General features: G+C 35.9%; 2 protein-coding genes and 1 non-coding gene across 11 annotated transcripts in view; 2 read left to right on the top strand and 1 right to left on the bottom strand.

Annotated features, from left to right (window-relative positions):
• Positions 1-5,727, top strand: part of PRPF39 (pre-mRNA processing factor 39) — a 31,986-nt gene extending 26,259 nt beyond the window's left edge. For all 8 annotated transcript variants that reach the window (XM_032481955.1, XM_032481956.1, XM_032481957.1 and 5 more), the window contains 5 exons: positions 353-621; positions 1,528-1,712; positions 4,337-4,411; positions 4,628-4,748; positions 4,994-5,727. In XM_032481955.1, coding sequence (XP_032337846.1) covers positions 353-621; positions 1,528-1,712; positions 4,337-4,411; positions 4,628-4,748; positions 4,994-5,050 — 707 coding nt within the window. In that variant the 3' untranslated portion in view covers positions 5,051-5,727. The remainder of the gene's footprint in view (positions 1-352; positions 622-1,527; positions 1,713-4,336; positions 4,412-4,627; positions 4,749-4,993) is intronic.
• On the top strand, positions 690-775 carry LOC116664602. The gene has a single exon (XR_004321123.1). It is a non-coding gene; the product is annotated as a small nucleolar RNA SNORD127 (small nucleolar RNA).
• Positions 5,728-6,040: 313 nt separating the features above from the next.
• FKBP3 (FKBP prolyl isomerase 3) lies at positions 6,041-18,663 on the bottom strand. Of its 2 annotated transcripts, none has more exons than XM_032481966.1 (7): positions 18,502-18,663; positions 15,930-16,031; positions 15,212-15,319; positions 9,905-10,040; positions 9,324-9,391; positions 7,655-7,752; positions 6,041-6,391 (listed from the first exon to the last, which is right to left on the bottom strand). In XM_032481966.1, exons 1-7 carry the CDS (start codon positions 18,607-18,609, stop codon positions 6,337-6,339), a joined length of 675 nt encoding a protein of 224 aa, XP_032337857.1. In that variant the 5' UTR covers positions 18,610-18,663; the 3' UTR covers positions 6,041-6,336. The 2 variants fall into 2 exon arrangements, with proteins under 2 accessions (XP_032337857.1, XP_032337856.1); XM_032481965.1 differs by having other exon boundaries at positions 18,493-18,645.
• Between the last annotated feature and the right edge of the window lie 1,082 nt (positions 18,664-19,745).

Genomic DNA, 19,745 nt, shown 5'->3' on the forward strand with positions numbered 1-19,745 from the left:
TCAGCTGATATTTTGGGGTTTAAGTTACTTGAGGATAAAGTTGTAGGAATTGAGTCTTGAGGGATGGTGCAGAGCAGAGGTCAGTAAACTTTTTCTATAAAGGGCCTGATAGTAATTATTTTAGGCTTTGCAGCCCATATGATCTGTTTCCTAACAGTTCTGCCATTGTTACCCACAAATAACCATAGGCAATACATAGACAAATGAGCATGGCTGTTTTCCAGTTTAAAAAAACAATAGGCAGAGGGGGCTGGGTTTAGCCTGTGGGCTGTTATTTGCATTAAGGATACCTGGCATAAAGGATATTTCGTAAGTTTAAACAAAAGCATAAACATTTAATTACTATTTCTAGGTAATATTAATGAAGCCAGGAATATCTTGAGAACATTTGAAGAATGTGTTCTAGGATTGGCAATGGTTCGTTTGAGAAGAGTAAGTTTAGAACGACGGCATGGAAATATGGAAGAAGCTGAATGCTTGCTACAGGATGCCATTAAGAATGCCAAGTCAAATAATGAGTCATCATTTTATGCTATCAAACTAGCTCGACATCTTTTCAAAATACAGAAAAACTTTCCAAAATCAAGAAATGTGCTTTTGGAAGCAATTGAAAGAGACAAAGTATGTATTTGTGTTTTTTTAGAATATGCTTCATAAAAAACCAGTGGGTTTTTTTTTTATTTTCATTTTGGCAACTATGATGAAAGATTTGGTCTGTATGTGATATATTTTAATACTAAATGAAGACAACAGTCCCTCTAAACTGATGTTGCCATTCTTTAAAAAATTTTTAAAGTTATTAAATAAAAGTTTGAGGAAATTAAGATTATTGGATTAAAAAATGCTATAGACGATGTGACATTTTCTATTTTCCCCACATTTAGAAATTTTATGGCAAATTTGTTTATTATAAAGTAGTGTAGAGGGCCTAGGAGAACACATTATAAAGAAAAGCTTGGCAGTGGCCTACATTGTAGCCAATATAGCAGTGAAATTATTCCCCTTTTCCAAAGTACTTCCTTCTATATTTCAATTAAGGTGAAAGGCAGTAGCTAGGAAATGTTTCATTTCTTAGATTTTCGTCTAATGCCAGGTCTGTTTAAGACACCGGTTTATAACAACAGGTTTGCTTCCAGCTGCAGTTTAGGATGATTATCTATAGTTGTAAAGATAGATTACTGGAAACTGTACAGATCTTTCTTTTATATTTCACATATTTCACTTTATATTTGTCAGGTAGGTCAAGCCATATTAAACCCAGGGTAGGATATAGGAATTTAATTTCTTGGCATTTAACAGTTTGCATATTTCGGGAGATACTAGGATGATGTCTCTACCTACCAATGTGCGAATTAGTTTTTTTCCGTTTAGATATATGTTGAAAACATTTAACATGAATTACATTTTAATATAATTTTCAGTAATGAACTTTTCAAATTGAGACATAAAAATTAAGGCATTTTAAATATCTGTGGTCTAATCAAAATATCTTAGAAATATCATTAATTGATACTGCTTTTTACACAGGAGAACACAAAGTTATACCTCAATTTACTTGAAATGGAATATAGTGGTGACCTCAAACAAAATGAAGAAAATATCCTAAATTGTTTTGACAAAGCTATACATGGTTCATTACCTATTAAAATGAGAATTACATTTTCTCAGAGAAAAGTGGAATTTCTTGAAGATTTTGGTTCAGATGTTAATAAGTAAGATCTTAATTATATATTATCTGTTTGAATAGTAAATGAGCATTGATATTTTTGGATGGGTTTTGATGATGAGTACAAAATAATATATTGTTAAACTCAGAATGTGTCCTAGGTTACTTTTTCCTCAGATATATGTGGGGTAAATTAAATTTTACAGATGTATATGTGCTTAATAGGAGGACATATAGTTTGTCTTCAAAACTGTTCTCAAGATTTTAGCATGGCAGTTTAAACAATGAGTGGATGAGAGAAGGCAGGAAGCAGCAATTCTGTGAAAAAGGAAATGGGTGAAGGATTGAACCTTGAAACACAAACATTTAATACCTAGGCCACTAGAGGTGGGTGGGGTTATCTTGAGTAGGAATGCCATTCTATCTCAGATTGGAGAAGAGGGTGGATGTGGTTCCAAAGGTGCCTAATGGCTTCATCTTCATGCATTGTAAAAGTCTAATGAGTGCACTGTAGGGGATCTGGGAAAAGGACGAGTTTAAGATTTAAATCTGCAAAATAGAAGAGTAGAAATATTGATTAGAGCATTGCTGCCATTTTTTCTTACTTGATTCTAGTGAGGAAATATCCCAATTCCTGTTAGGCAAGTGTGTCTATAATTTTGATTGCTAAGATTTTAATTAAACTGAAAAACATTTGTAACATGAGTGACATTTTAATACAATTGTACATATGTGCTTGGCATAATATTGACTGTTGTATATACAACAGTCTAATGAGGGGAAGAGATTCTGTTATCCTTCTAACAAAGAGAGGCTTAAAGAGAGATAAGGCAGTTTTTCCAAGGTCGCTTAGCTATTACATTTTGCAGCTGGGATTAGAACCTACTTCAGAGTCTATGCTCTTAACTACCTCACGTGCTGTTAAGTGTCTTCTTTTTTGCACTATACAAAAGAAATGGCATATTTTTCTAGCTTTTAGTCTAGTTGGATGGGATGGTGATCATAGGATATATATCTAAGTATGCAAGGTAGCATATAACTATAAAAGCTGTGATCTCTGTGGAACAGAATGGATTTGTCATCCTTCATAGAGGAGGTGGTGCTTCATTTAGTAACTACTGGATTCTGATTAAGCTAAGGAAAGGATAAAAGAAAGCAAATAAAAGTTCATGTAAAAGTAACATCTGCTAGATTGAAGGGTTTTCTGAAGCAGTGAAGGCCTGATGCTAAATGTGCTGTGTCTTGAAAGCTAGACTGAATTCAGAGCACCTGTGGTACACAGTTGACAGTAGGGTTAGGGTTAGGGTTAGGGTTAGAGCCAAGGTTAAATGACATATTTGAATTTGGTAGTAATATGCAGACAAATCTGAGGCTTGACAAAAAGATCCCAGTTACGTCCTTGCAGATATGGTAAATGGAGGGTCTCAATATCAGGTCTAATGTTGTAGTTGAAATTAAAAAAGGGAATGATATGGAAAATAAATGAGCCACTTAGAAATTTAGGTAGCAGGGTAATGAATCAGTAAGAATTAATGTTCCCAAATCAGACAAAGTCTTAAATACTAGCTCTCACTTAATCTTTTACATTCCACAGTCTAAAGACTTTTCTCATGTGAATTTTGAGTCTCTTATTGCCAACCAACAAGTTGTTAAAGTCCTTTATGCTGAGTAAATACTCATCCAGAAATTACTGGTGTTGACAGTTTTTGTCCATGGAATATTTTGGGACCAGTATTACTGGTAGTTGTTATTAAATGTGTATATATGCAGGCTGCTGTCCAGGGAAGTCGAATGTGCGTGTAAAGTGTCATGGTCATTTCCACAGAAATGTTAATTATCTATGTTCAGTTTTTTGATTACCTTAAAAAATAAGGCCATCTTTGTCTTTATAAAAAATATTCCAGAAAATGATAAAAGGAAAACAGTCATTATGATTTTAAAGTCACAGTTTGGCTTCAAGTGACATTGTTTTTGAAGTTCCAAGTTCCAGGTGAAATTTATAATACATGTCACATCAAAAACTTTTATTAAAAATTATTTTTAATCAATAATATCCAGTTATAATGTAGTTTTATGTTAGTTCTAATTTAGTTTATCATATGGCCAAAGTTTAAATACACTTTCTCTTAACTGGTGGCCAGTGTCTTCAATAAGCATTGGTAAATTTGATCTCAAAAATATACAAATTACAGAACTGTCAGGACTCACGGTCGCACTGGACAGAAACACATCATCAAGGTCACTGTCTTGGTTGTGTGATAGCTCCTTAGTCAGGCTCTCCCCATGTGCTAGAATAATAAACATAGTTAGCTCTTGGCTAGCATCCCATCAGCTTTAGCCAACTGTAGTACAGAGAACAGGCACTTTTCCAATAGCTCAGTCAAAAATCCTGGGATTTACTGACATCCTGGTTTGGGTCATATGCTCACCTCTAAACCAATTATTGGTCAAGGGTATGTAGTAATGTACTTGGCAAGGCCTGTATCCCTGAAGCTTCATTTAAACCATATGGACCGAGAAGGAAAGTGCAGGGCAGGTTTGCCTGCTGGTTCCTTTAAAAAAGAAAAAAGTTCACTGCAACATGCTTTTATTTCCCTTAGTGGAAAGAACTTAAAAATTTTAAGCTTGGCTTTTGTGTAGTTCAAAGGATCTTCTTTCCTTCCCTCTCAGGCTTCTGAATGCTTATGATGAACATCAAACACTCCTAAAAGAACAGGATTCTTTAAAAAGGAAAGCAGAAAATGGGTATGTAAGTTTTGACTGAATCAGGAAGGGATGCTTAAAAGACATTTCATTGTGGAAATGTCTTTAAAGACAAGTATTACCTTTATGTTGTGGTAATTTGGAAATCATACGAGTGGTTGAGAACTTCAGATAAATGCACACAGGTGACTTTTATCCATTTGTTAAAATACTTACCTGTGGCAGTTTTGAAAGTTTCCACTTTGACCTTTTATTTAGATCAGAGGAACCAGAGGAAAAGAAAGCACACACAGAAGATACAACTTCATCATCTACACAGATGATTGATGGTGACTTACAAGCAAATCAAGCTGCATATAATTATAGTGCCTGGTATCAAGTGAGTGTACATAATTGAATTTTTTGTTAATAGCAGTTATTAGAAATGCATAAATTAGGATAGCCTTTTTTTTCTTTAGAAAAACTGTTTCTGTTGCATATTGCATGTTACCTTTTGTGGTTAAGACATGGAATTTCAGCAGTGAACATGTCTATTTTCTTAAATGTACTTGCTTTAATTCTGTTTTTATATGTGGAACTCAGCCATAGTTCTTATATGCTAACATATTTGCTTTTTCCTTTCAGTACAATTATCAGAATCCTTGGAATTACGGACAATACTATCCTCCCCCTCCAACCTGATGTTAAAAATAAATACCAGATTCCCTGTGTGAAAAGTATGAAATTATTTTTTTTTTAATGAGGGATGTAAACATAGCGTAAGCTTGTTGTATTTGATAACTTGTCTTCCCTGTTTCTGTGTAACATGATTTGTTTAGTAATAGGGGAAAATGTCACTTAGTAGCTTACCACAGATACTATTTCCTACCATTTATAAAATTTACTTTTTATCGGAGAACTATTTTTTTGATTTTTGCATTAAGTGGTCTAGAATTCTTTTGCAATGCATTTGCAACTGAGTTTTGTAGCCTTAAGGGTAGGAAAAAAAGCTGACTGCAAATCATGTCAGTGTAGTACAAGAAAATACATAAGGGCTGGTTATTAAGGATTTACCTCCTCTTAAAACAAAAAAGGATTTTTAACCTTTGCTGACAAAAGATTTTGTCTGTGTTTCAATTATCCTTGTGAATTGGGATCTAACAGCAGAAAAGATACCTATTAAAATACTGTATTGGAATAGAGATTATAAATGAGGAAATGGAATGTTTGCATCCCTTTAAAAAAGTGAAAATTGTATCAAAACTTGTTACAGGAGACTTTGTATTTGGAATATTCATGTAAAACTTGTGAGCAAGCTTTCATTTTGATCAAACTGATCATCTTCATTTTTGTAATAAAACTGAAGACTCATCCAGTAATTGTTATGAATTTATTGGGGGGGGGGAGTCACCTAATAATACTAACTTTATATTCACTGTTACTCACTGTTGTTTTGATGTATGCTTTTCTTGAATTCAGCTATTAAATTCTTAAAATTTCTTAGACCTTTTAGTTTTAGCCTTTTGCTTCCTCTCTGTCTCTACACTTTTGCCTTCCCTATGCAAAAATATTTAAGTATTTTAAGATGAGTTTTCCTGGCAAAGCTCTCCAGACAACTGGTAATCCCTGGTCTGATGAAGTCTTAGTCCTGGTTAACCTAATCAGAACATTAATATATTAACACCAAACAAATCAAGACATTGGATACATTTTTATTGAGCCTTTTAGTTTACAACATGAGGTACAAGGAAAATCAGTTCTCTTTACCCAATATTTTACACAGCTGTAGTAAAATATTTTAAACTGCAAGGGTTTATTAACAGATTACATTTCTTAAAAGTTGGGGATCAAGTAAACAAGTTCTAACTTCTTGAATTTTCCAGTTGACTCTTCCCTTTAATAGTAACGAGCTCTAATTAGATACATACGTTTCCTTCAAGGCTACGTTTTATTGTTGCTGATGTCTTTAGATCTGAAGCATTACTATTTCAGTCAATATCCACTAATTCCACTTCAAAAATAAGTTTTGCATTTGGTGGAATTCTGTTGAAGAAGTCAAGGTAAATTTGATAAAAACTGCCTCTCCCCTTAACTCCCAATAACCTTAGTCTAAAATCAGAATTATGTATATTGAATACTGGGAATTAATGCCAAAGTGAGGGCTTTATAGTTGACTCAGAGGCTAATACATACTAACCCAAAGGTTCCTAAAAGTATTTTTGTGAATGAAGATCATAACCTATCAATATAGACTGACTAGTTAAGTTGATCTTGAACAATGATCTTCCTTAACTGGATGCCTCACTAGTACTCCCAAATTAACCACTACTTGATGAAGACTGTAAGTCAGTACTCCAAACCAACCCAAACCAAAAGATTTCAATCTAGCTAGGTATATGAGTCATATTAAATCAAAGTTCATATGAGGTAGCATCTGATATTTGTTGTGAATTTTCCTATGTTCAGTTCAGAGAAGATGATTTTTACCTGACTGGTCTTGAAAAACTTTACATGAGAGAGAGGGAGCTGTAGCTGGCCATCTGATTTTGATACTGTGAGAAGGCTATTATATTTCCAAGTAATTTTACCTGGTAAGAACTAGAATGGACTTACAATTTTTTCCCTCCCAAACTTATTGTAACTGTTCCAATTAGTCCACTGAGAATGGAACCAACAACAGAAAAAACTACCTTCCCATTTATCTTTTGGACTGTTCTGGTCATAATAGACTGGAGTCATGGCTCTTCTCTTTTTAACATTCACAATTGGGCCTGTCAGAAAAGTACTGTCATCAGTCGTAATCACAAATGCTTATACTATGATGTTGGACACATGGTCTCCTTCCTTTCACAACTGGTAATCCCCAACATAGTTACATTTCTAAGCTTTGAGTACCCATTTAACTGCCTTAAATTATACGGTAGCATAAAATTACCAGGATCCGTATTTGAGTCCTAGAGTTTGCTACAGTTGTTTGTATTGAGCATCTTAACTCCTGAAGTAGTAAATCCTTCAAACACTGAAAGTAGCCTTCAAAGATGAAAACTTAAACCTCAGTTTGGGTCTTGAAAATTAAGAGCTTAAATTGCAAGAAAAAGAGATTCCAACCCAAATTAGAATATTTTGTACCAACAGAAAATAGTAACTATTGTCTATATTGGAGGTGTTGACACAAAAGCATTTAAATATCAGGAGGACTGGTCTGGACAGGATTCCTGACCTGGAGGTTAACCTAGACAGCCTCTTTCATACCTCAAGTGATCTTTCTTGGTGTTTTTTCTCTAAGTACAAAGGAAAAAAGGATACTTAGCATCAGGCTGTCCTTTCTTTCCATAAGCCCATTCTGGTTCAATCTCCAGTCGAGCCTTTTCTCCTTTACTCATAGTCAAGAGTGCTTCATCCCACTAAAGGCAAGAACATAAAATCAAAACTAATGATACTTTACAGAAAGTACATACAAAACCAGAAGAAAGGCAAGATTATGTAGAAAAAGGCATTCTGTTAACAGAATTTCATTATGTCCTAAGGTAATATCCTTGGGTGAGTCCCTAAATCTTTGTCCTTTATTTCCTCAATGAAAAAATTACGGACATATTAAACAATATTTAATGTAAATACTCGAACTCTTCAAAATGACACAGTGTAAAAGCACTTATGTAAACTGCAACATGTTACACATTATGGAAGTAGGTTTATTAGTACTATCATAAAAAATCTGTTACACTTTTATATCATAGTACAAACTTCTGAATTTATTTTTATAGGTAACAAGTACTCACTCTAAAACCATTCTAAGATTACCAAGTTGCAATAGTGGAGCATGATGTCACATAAAATAAACTACCTGCTAGAGCATTGAGAAGGTAAAACTATTCAAGGAAATGATAGAGGTTTTTGGGTTTCTGCTCCGTTTTGTGTAAATTTGGATCTTAAAACCAAGTTACCAAAAACAAATCAACATGATGCAGATACAGAATATATTACTGATATCACATACTCTGTTGAAATGTAACAATCATATATAAAGCTCAAAGGATATAGACCTGTCACATACTAGAAATTAAGAATATGGTTGACTAGAACAAATTTATCAGTAAGCAAGTTAGTTGTAGAAACAGCTTAACTTGCTATCAACTTGGTATAATCAGGTAGTATATAAAGTTATTTCAACTAATAAACCTTTAGTTTCAAGATGTTTTATATTCTATTTTGGGCTCTGGATATGATTGAACAATATTTTAGGACTTAACCAGAGTATAAAGAATAACACATTAAAGGTTTTCAATAACTGCATTTTAATAGGAGTTCTGGTTATTAACGTTTGATGTTCTGAGTAGAGACAATTTAAAGTAGTAAGTGGGCCCTAATCTGATTCAGTGAGGTGGATACCAGCCCTGCTCTTTCATCTCCTTCTGTACACTGCGATGGTCAATAGAGCTCAAGCCTAACTCTCCCTTTTCTCAAAGTTTCGTGTGTAAAGGCATGCTTGTATTTGAAAGCTCTTCTAGTGTTTGAGCCTAAATTGTGAGAGGTGAGAAGGCTATGGGAACAGACTCTTGCTTCTATCAGTACTTCAGTCTTCAGTGGAATAGATATTTCACCTTTCTCAATCATGAATAAGTAGTACAACAGCTATGTAATATGTTACAACATTCTTACAAATTTAGAAAGCCAGACATTCTGACAATTACTTTACGAAGAAAAAATAATCAAAGGAGTAGGCATGGAAGGAAATGTTTGAGTTTTTACTATACTATGTGCTTTAGGTTATACCCATTTAATCTTGTAACAACCTTGAGGTATGCTGTACTGAGACCCAGAGAACTTAACTTGTGCCAGATTAGTTAGCAATGATAGCACTTGATTTGTCAGACTCGAAGATTGTTTTCATCATATCCCCAATCCTCTTTATGGCACCATACCACAAGTAGCAGGTGCCAGAATATGTACTAATTTATTGCCATTTCTTACTTACTCCTCTGATAACTTTGCCTATTCCAACCTTAAAACTTAAAGGCTTGGCATTTTTCTTCTTCTTTGAACCTGTAAAACAGATTTTCCTTATAATTAATGATGAAATTAAGTTCCAACTGAAAAACATAGTGATTTAAGTCTTTACATTGATTTCAGAATTGAACCATGAATTTATGCATCTGAAAAGAGAAAAATTCAGAAAGCCAGGTAACTCATCAAAGAAATTCTGGATGTAAAAATAACTATGGTCTAAAGGGGAGAGGGAAAGGACCTATATTTACACCATTAAAATAATACACTATTCTGCCTTTTGTATTGAATTTGGGACATAAACCAAGTTTAGATTAAGCCTCTGTATTTTGTGCTTTGGAATGACCAAGCCGTAAGTAGTGAACTGATAAAAGCCAAATTATTTACACGCAGCCGTAAGTAGTGAACTGAAGACCTCTTAGAAGTAAACTACACGTGCAAGACTTCTGGAAAAAAGTAACAGCCAAGGAAAAAGTACTGCCAACCACTGCTACCACACAAATATCTTGCAATGCCCGAAAACCAAAAAGCTAAGATTACACTTAGACTTACTGGTTTGAATATTAGTATCAAAAACAGTCCCGTCCTGTAGTGTTCCTGTATACCAGCAGTGAACAACATCTCCCTTTTTAGGAAAGTTGGTTTTATCTCCTTTTTTAAGAACAGATTTTGTATATTTTGGTGGACCCTAGAAACAAACAAAAACAACACACACAGAGTTGTTAACTCATACTCTTTTTTTAGAAGGATGATAAAGAGAATACTGATACAGCCAACTGTGACCTAAGTCCAGTCAGAGTTTCACAGATTTAGTAACAAACTATTTTGCCTCTGGTTCACCTCTCTTAGTTCAAAAAAACTCACTCTCTCATTTCAAGTTTGTGATGAGAATATTAGTAATTATCTATAATTTCAAATAACTTATAGCTTCTTTGGGAACCAATGCTCTTTTGACAAGATTAATTATTCACCAAGCCATAAAATGAATCCAGTTATTTCCCAAGGTTAGAAGTATCACTACAATTTAATTCCTATGAAATTATAAGGCATTAAATCATTGTGACATCTTTTCAAAGACTTGAGCTGTTTCAGGACCAATAATTATTACTAAATATTTTTATTATATCCATTTAGAATGAATACAGTAATGTTGCATCTGTTCCTGAACTTGAATTGAAAATAAGTTCACATAATGAATGGAATTATCTATAGAAATTACCATAAGAGGCATACTTCCTAGAACAAAGCAGGATTATCAAGGTCTTTTTATAAAAAAGTATAAGATTAATATAATCAACAGTGTGAGGAATGTATGTGAAGAAAGCAATTTCTTAGTCAAACTTAAGAATCTATAGAATTTTACACCATAGAACATCCCAAATGATTTATATAAATTAACTCTCAATTGTCACTAACTTATGAGGTAGGTACTATTTTTATCCCTATTTTACAGATAGGAAACACAAGGATAGAGTGGTTTATTGACTTGCCTAAGGTCCTAGAGCTCCAAAGTGTTTGAATAGGATTGGAAACCAGGCTGACTGGATATAAAACCCAAGCTCTTAACCACTTTTTTTTTTAACCTCTCAAGCATATATGGAATGTCACATACTATACAGTCATTTTCTATGTCAATTTATTTAACCTCACAGCAACCTGGCAGTCCTTTCCCCATCTTTTACAGAGAAAGTAGTAAGGCCTGGATAGGGTTTAAAGCCCTTCCAGTTGAGTCTAAGGATTGGCACTTTCAGCTTTATAAAGCTAGGCTACCTCCCTGAATCAAAAGTCACACCTATAGCTTGAGTGCAAAGTGTATTACAAAAGTCAGCATGAACTTTCTTCCTGACCCATTCCAAGCTTGCTTTAGTAAGAAATGTTACTGTAAGTGGTCAGAAGTCTACTGCTAGCAGTGTAAACTGGTGCCATCTCTTTGGAATGCAGTTTAAAAATGTTAAAAGGGTGATAAATAATAATTTTATTTATACAAATATATGCTCAAGAATTTGAAATTTAGGAAAAAATCTTTACACAGTTATTCAGTCACTGTTATACATAATAGCAAAATAGCCACACATTTATGATAATATAATACTCAGTTTTTAGTATTGTGGAAAAAGTCTTCCAAGATTAAGAGAAAAATCAATAGAAAGTTCTAACTACAGTAAAATCTCAATCACTTCAATAAATATACACATAGAAAATATTCAAAATGTTAAGTGTTCATTTCTAGGTGTTGGAATTATGTTTTCTATATTCTTTTCTGTTATTTCCTATTTTAGAAATAGCAGGTTATTTTTATATTAGAGAAATAAATGATTTTTAAGGACTATAGTTGACTTGAAATCTGTTAACATATAACCCAAATTAAAAAAAAAAATAATTTTAATTAAAAGTATTTAAAAGCTACAAAATGAGGATGACTACATATATATATTTCATGTGAGGATATCAAGCCTTTATTAAAGAAAATTACATGTAACTATTTGAATGGATAAGGTATGATTAGCAAACAATAGCCACAGTTTAAAACAATGTCATTCCATTATTTTCCCATTTGTTGTCACAAGCTGCTTGGGCATGTTGTGCTATCAACATTAGAGGTCCTAGAATAGTGCAAAACAAATAAATTGGTGGCTATATCTCAGTCTTAATGGTGAAGGCATAAGCCTACTATGGCCTTGATTTCAGTGTTTCACGAAGTATCTTTTAGGGATCACCTATTCCTTGGCATTGTCAGAAGAAAAGGGGCCTATGGGAAACACTATGATAAAGTTAAATATGCCTCTATGCTGTAACTTCTCAGAGCTGTCATTGGCTCATATGCACTGTGACTCATCAAGTAGGAGACAAAAGCTTTTGATGATGCCAGAAAACCACCAGGAACTTCTGGGACCTATGTTACATACCTTGTAAAATGGTGCTTTAATTATTTGATCTTACTTTAGATTTCATTATAAGAACCTGATTGGTTCCTGGTGAGAGGTCAGATCAGTCCCAAGGCTATCCTGGAGTTATGCACTTGAATGAATCTGGCTTTAAGGTAATTTCCTGGCTTTGCAGCAATTTCTTAGTCCAGAGTGATAAAAAGAACTATATTCCTGAGACTAGGGCTAAACTAGATACTTCCAGACACAGAGATAAAGGAACTTTTGAGAGTAATCATTATAACTGCAATTAATTAGACCACATCGTGGCCTCTAAAATGAAAGTACAGCTGACCCTTGAACAACAGGGGGTTAGGGGTGCCAACCCTCTCTGTAGTCGAAAATCCAAGTGTAACCCACAGCTGGCCCTCCTTCTACATGGTTCCTCTGTATACGTGGTTCTGCATCCACAGATCTAACCAACTTGAGGATCGAGGATCATGCAGTACTATAATAATTACTACTGAAAAAAATCTGTGGGTTATAAGGACCTGTGCAGTTCAAACCCATGTTGTTCAAGAGTCAACTGTATATTACGTAAGTATCATTAATTCAAGAAATATTTGAGCATGTCCCCTGTGCTGGGAACTGGAGGTACAACGGCGGGCTGGCAGACCTGGTTCTGGCCCTTCCTCTAACAGAATACAGATGTGTATAATGTCATATGTTGAGACCTAGAGAGGAAGCACAGGGTGCTAATGTGAGAATGACACAGTGACACGACTTTGTATAGGCTACAGGCTGGTGGAAGCCTCTTTGAAGCACTGTTTTTACACAGTATCCTAAAGGACAAAAGAAGGTTACTTAGGCAAAAGGGGAAGGTTTACAACAGAGAATGGCATTTTCATAGCTAGCAAAGAGCATGAATATTGCCCAGTCTGCAAGGGAGGGAAGAGTAATGGTATGAGACGAGGCTAGAAAGACAAGTAATACATGTTGAGAATCTGGGTTTTTATCTTCGGGTCACTGAGCAGACAATTACCACTTTTAAAGAAGTTACAGAATCAGATTTGTGTTCTAAACAGATCAGTGTAACCTACTGTGAGAAACGGACAGAGAGTCAGAAATGAAGTGAGGAGACTTGTTAGGAAGAGGTTAGTAGTCTAGGTCTACGCTAGGATGCAAATGTTGAGAATGACAAAAGATGCAGTTTTGTGATATATTTATGCAGAATCAACAGAATGTGGTGATTAGATGTAAAGGAGTTACAAAGGATGAATCTCAAGTTTTTCGCTTGAGTATTTTTACACTTGGTTCTAAGTTCTGAGTGTGGGTTCCTGATTCAGCTTACACTTTCCCTCTTGTCTAACATTCATTCATACTTGAAAACTTCCCTCAATACCACTTAATACATAACAGACAATATACTACTATTTCAGAAAGCTTACTAGAATAGCCCTTTTGGGGCTGAACAATGAAGAAAGAGAATGAAGGCAGATTAGTTGAATGACTTTTCGAATATTCCAGGTCTGAGGCTTCGGAATGCTTGAAAATCAAAAAGGAAAAGATGAAGATTTGAAAAAGATGTCTGAGAGCCTTACATCTGAGGGAAACATGAGAAGGAAAAAGAACCAAAGATTCAGAGAACTTTTAAACTGGGGAGAAGAGAAAGATTACAATTATGTATGTTAATATCTTGGCAAAATAGAACACAGGAGTATATAATGGACAAAGGAGTAAAAGGGTTGCGAATTCCGGGGAAAGTGACAAGCAGTTTATGTAGGTAATGTGGTGGGGAACTGAGTAAGGGACAGCATAAGAGATGCTGAGTAGCAGTGAAACTAGAAAACATGCTTGGCTAATATTAAGCAGTAATTTATATGAAGCCCAGTGGAAAGTTTTATGATTATTCTTTACAGTGCTTGCTCTGCAGTCCCACAGCGTGAACAGAGAAAGCAGACAGCAGGGACCAGCAAAGTACTGGCCAAGAGATTATGGAATCCAGGCGCTAGGAAGACAATGAGATCACATCATTGGGCTCAGGCTGACCAGTTAAATGAAATGAGATGAAAAGAGGTCTTAAAGGATATAATTTAGAACCCTCAAAAGAGCTCTCTAAATTGTTTCCAGCCCTTACAGCCTTTTAATTTTATTTGTAACTCTCCCTCTTTTTTAACCTCCTAATGATATTATTACTGGCCGCCTCATACCTCCCTTACTCTAATTTTTGGGAAGGTACACTATATTGCCAATTGCTTTTGCCACCCTTTTAGTAATTATTATACCTCTATTTACCTTAGTACCTGTTCAGTATTTGCCTGGTATATATATGACATTTATCAAGTTATTATTATTAGTCTATCACTGACACTAAAACTGCTAGGAATGAGTAAGCTTAGTTACTAGCAAGATATTATCAAAAGTGGCAAGATAATAATCAATTCAGCTCGACTGAGGCTTTTCTAAGAGCTGTCCTTCACTCTACTAAGGCTGTCCATTTGCAAAAATGGTTTTATCTGGTTCTTCAAACCTTGGTACCAAAATATAGAACCTGGGTTAGGAAAGATGAGACAGATTAACCCACACTCAGCAGCCAGGCCCAAACTAACTATTCCTATTGCCAAGGACAACATCTATATTTAAAAAAGCTACAAATAATCAAAAGGAAGTTTCTTTCACTCAGTCCAACTTAGCTATAGACTAGGACCTTAAAATAGCTTTGAAAGCTCAGAAGTTCTGGCCAGACAGAGAGGCAATATGAAATACAAAGCTAGAGGAATTTCACAGGAAAGGCTTACTATTTGTAAAGCATTGGTTCTTAGGTTTTTTTCTTACTGAGTACTCCTAAGGGAGACAACACACTCCAAACCAGTGTTTGGCTCACTAAAAGTAGCCATACTCAACCACCCCTTATTATGCAAAATCAGTGCTATGAAACAAATACTTTTTCTCAAATTCCCATGAGAAATAAAATATGAATGTATTATATACAAACCTCATCTGGAGTCTCTTCAGACTTGGTTTCTTTGGGTTTATCTTCATTAAGCTTCACATTTTTCACCTGCTCGGACACTTTACTTATGCTTTCAGTACCCTTGAAACGCTGTAAGGAAAGTGGTCTAATATTTATCATATTCAGGTCTGGCCAAGAACAAAGGAAGAATCTTATGTTAAGCATTTTAATCATCAAACTATCTCACAAAATAAATGACTATCTCACAAAATAAATTCTGGCACGAGAACTATAACCTTTAGAAAGACCTAAGTCAGAATCAGAGATATGAATACTATTCAATCAACTACTTAATATTCTTTTCTTGGGAAAGATGGTCATTTCATAGTGAACATGTATTGGGGATTTTCTTAAAATTTGCTTTTCTAAAGGCTCAGCCTAGATCTAACCAAGACGTTAAGTTCATTAATGAAATGGAACTTACTTTGGATTTATAACTTTCCAGTGTCCTTGAGAATTTGCTTAATTTAAGCTACCAGGGAATCATTTTTAAAAAATCTTTTCCCTTTCAAAATATCAAAACATTCTGCCATACTGCAGACTAGCCTTGCTAAATTTGACAGTCCATTGTGATTACAGTTAAGAAAAACTGTAGGCAGAAAAACCATAAACATATTCTGCAAATAAATGCATTTAAAACTTCTTCTGGGAACAAAATATCTATAATGATATTCTGGTAGTAAAATGTAACAATACTCACCTTACTTTCAAAAAGATGGTTATAGGCTGTAACCAAATGGTCCTTGTTAGCTGTCTTGGCCACATTTTTAATGTTTCCTAGTAATTTATGTTCTGCAAGAAACTGTAAGGAACAAAGCTGGTTAGTCAAATTAATTTCCCTCATGTAAGAAAGGGTCTAAAATTAGAAAATGAACTTTTATGTTAGCAATTATGTTTTCAATCTTACTACTAATGATAAAAGAAATGGAACATTATATTTTATACTCCATAACAAAACAAGATTTAATGAAGATTAAAAAACATTTTGTATTCAAAGATTGGAGCTGTAATATTACATGGGCGTCACACTGGTGTGTATTAATCCTTTTCCTATCACAGAGCTCACAAAAAAGCACATTTATACAGCAAGCACACTTTGGTAACTGGGTGAAGCTGCTCCCGGGAGGATGTTACTTGGAGCGTCCAGCCATGCTGGGTATAGCTATCTTGACATATCTGTTACCCATTCTTGGCATACCTGGAAGCACTGTTACACAATGCTGGATACACAGTGGTTAAGTGTGTGAACTATGGTGTCAGACCATCTGGGATAAAATCTTAACTCTCTAATTTTAGACATGGGACTAAGTTTTCCTAAAGACTCAGTTTCTACATCACAGCATTAATTACAGCACTGTAAGTCAGAGGATTCCTGTAAGAATAAATGCAACAATTCATTTCCAGTCACACAGTAAAAACTCAAATATTACCTATTAGATTAACAAAATAATGTATTCAATAACTCAAACAACAGTAGAATTCCATTTCTCTAAAATATAGCACTAAGAAGTCCGATGAACACTAAAATACTACTACTTAAATATCAAATCATCAAAATCATGTACCTTCATCTCAAAATCATGTACATGGGGATTTTAGTAACTTCTTTATTTCCCTTACTTTATTCTGCTTCCTTTTCTGCCCTGTGGTCCTTGCTTGATTCCTCATTTTGTTACTTTCTCAAAGTTGTTCTCTGGCATCTTCTAACCTTCCGATAAAGCAGTTTTTCTAACACTATCACTATTGTATTTTTTTTTCTTTTTCTCTTTCCCTCTTAGAGAAATATGCTAAGTGATAAAAGCTCGTGGAAAAGGCTATTTTGACTAAACAGAAGTCATCAGTTGCTTCAGCACTTTACTTCTTTAGCAAGGTTCCAGAAAAATATCTGAATTATAAACATCTCCTTGATATCTTATGATCAATAAAATAGTGATTGTCAAATATAGGTTTAAGTATATGAATGAACACTGGAGAATATATACTTAAAAGATTAGTATGTTATAAAATATATTTTGATAATCCAGGTCTCTTCAAATTGTCCAAAGTGGGCCAGTTTTACATTAGATTCCACCTTGGGATGATTTGTTTTGTAAGAATTTGATGAATATAGTATTGAGGCATTACATGTTAATAAATGTCTGCTCTATTGTTTCAGTGAAATATGAATTGGCTTAAGAGGAAATAATTCCACTAAAGTGGTACAATAGTATAAATGGTATCCCTGAGACATGGTCTTTTATTTTTACCCTCGTATCCCCAAACACTGAGCATAGTTCTTGCTGTAGATGTTGTATAAGTATTTGCTGATGTGGGGATAATTATTCAGGAGTACGAGGCTGAAAGTTGGAGAATAATTATACCCCCCCTTCAAGAGCCCGCAAAATGAAAATAAACTACAAGCTTCTCAAAAGAGCCCAGAAACAATTTTTCTAAATGCAAGTTTAGAAATTAAGTAAAAAACTGTAGACAATCACATATAGACCACTGCTTCTAATTTCCTTAAGTGGGAGATGCTGCGTGCACACAAATTGTAGTTATTCAGTAATTAAGAGAGGTATGAATGATCTTAATTTCCGAAGGAAAAGAAGTCAAGTCTGACTTGTGACTAGAGGGTAGTTAAAATGGAGACTGTGCTGAAAAACGCAGGGCGTTCAGCATAAAGAATGCCAAATAGATTTCTTAGTTTGTTTATAACAATGGGGGACCACTGTACATGAAATGCGCATGTTAACTCCCCTAAATATGAAGGTCATTTAAAGGGTCGACATTTTAAAAGTTAAACCGCAATCTACGGATTTAAAAAAAAAAATCACACGCATTTGTGCTATTTAGTAAATGATGAGAAAAGCAAATCTCACACACGGTTCCCACCGAAATCTTCACATCCCCTCTCTTCCCTAAAAGCCCACACTCCCTTCACAAGGGTCTCATCCAAGCCTCCAGTCCTCCGGCCCCCGCCTCAGCCCCCAATTTCTCCTGGGTTCCTGTTTTTTCACGGCCTCCATCCTCACTCTAGGATCCCGATGAGGTTCTAAATCTGAGATTGCCGTGTGGCCCAAGAGATTCAGCGGCTCCACTCGCCCGAGCAGGGCGGCCCGAAGGGCGGGAGCGTAGCTCGGGGGGCGCACGCGGGCCTCTCGGGCCTTCCAGGCCACGGGCCGCGGGAGAGCGGGGGCGGGGGCGGGAGGAATACGGAATGTATGGGCATCTCCGAGGGGGGGGTGAAGTGTCCCTCTGCCACAACAGCCCGGCCGCCCCGTCGCCTCCGGTACCGAATCTGAACCATGATCCTGCAGAAACTTGATAATGTCCTTCTTGGGTAACTGCTCGCTGCGCAGCTGCTCCACGGTCCAGGCCCGCTGAGGAACGGCCGCCGCCATCTTCCCCCGCTGCCTCTGCTTTACTGAGCCAGCCCGCCTCGGGTCGGCATCGCTCCGCCCCCGGGGCGTGGCGCGGACGCCGCGCGGGCTGGGGGGCGGGGTCACTGCGCTACCCAGCGGGATTGGGGCCAGAGCTTGAGTGACGTAAAGGCTGTGCGCTGGGGCCTCTTTGTTGACTCCCGGCGAAGACCCGCTGATGTGGCCCGGGGAACTGACCACGCAGAAAACTGCAAGCTGTTGTCTACTCTTAAGTGGAACCCTTGTGAGCCGACGAACTCTGAGGGTTGTGATTGTTTACCAACCATTACCCACACCTGTTTATTATAGACAAGCTGCTATGCCTTTACAGCCTACAGCTTGTTTAAAGAAAACAACAGCATTCAGACATCTAATCTCATTTTATCTAGTTCCAGCCTAGAAATTCACACCTGAATTGGCTCAGTCCTTGTCCATCAGAACAACCCATATCCAACCACCTTCCTTTTAAAACTCACACAAATGAAACCAAAATACAATCTATCCCCCTCCCCTTCTGCAGAACAAACACACAGTAAACATTTGGTCTGAAAGCAAGTTCAGACACTTCACCAAATAAAACAATTTAAAGTAGCTACACGCAGGATAGCGCTTACTGGTGGTGGTGGTGGGGGGGTGACATTGTTAGTGCTCAAAACAACCTCATGATGTGTGTGTACTTTCCCTCAATACACGAGGAATCAAATCTACAGAGGTTACTCAAATTCGCCTGTAGACTGAGTAGAGAAGCCGGAGAATTCGGAGAAGCCGGGAATTGCATCCAAGTCTAAGGTAGAAAGCTATCGCTAGAGTAGAATAATACTACACTGACGCTTACTGCTCTGTATCACGTATGAAGGTGTAATGGTGGAGTATCTGGATGCCTTGCTTTTTTTCTTCGGGTTTTCCAACTAATATCAAGACCAAACCATTCACTTACCTTTTAACAATAGAAATACTAAGATAATGAGTTGCTACTCCTCATACTGCAAAGACACCTGGCATTTTGTTTTCACAGACTGGACAGAAATTAAGACAAGTTACTTAATTCTATCTAAACAGGTTTTTCACTTCATCTTCCAATTAAAAAGTACAACCAAGAACAAGGAATAAGGCACATT

Source organism: Camelus ferus, chromosome 6, assembly GCF_009834535.1.
Source record: "Camelus ferus isolate YT-003-E chromosome 6, BCGSAC_Cfer_1.0, whole genome shotgun sequence".
In the NCBI taxonomy this organism is placed as follows: Eukaryota; Metazoa; Chordata; class Mammalia; order Artiodactyla; family Camelidae; genus Camelus; species Camelus ferus.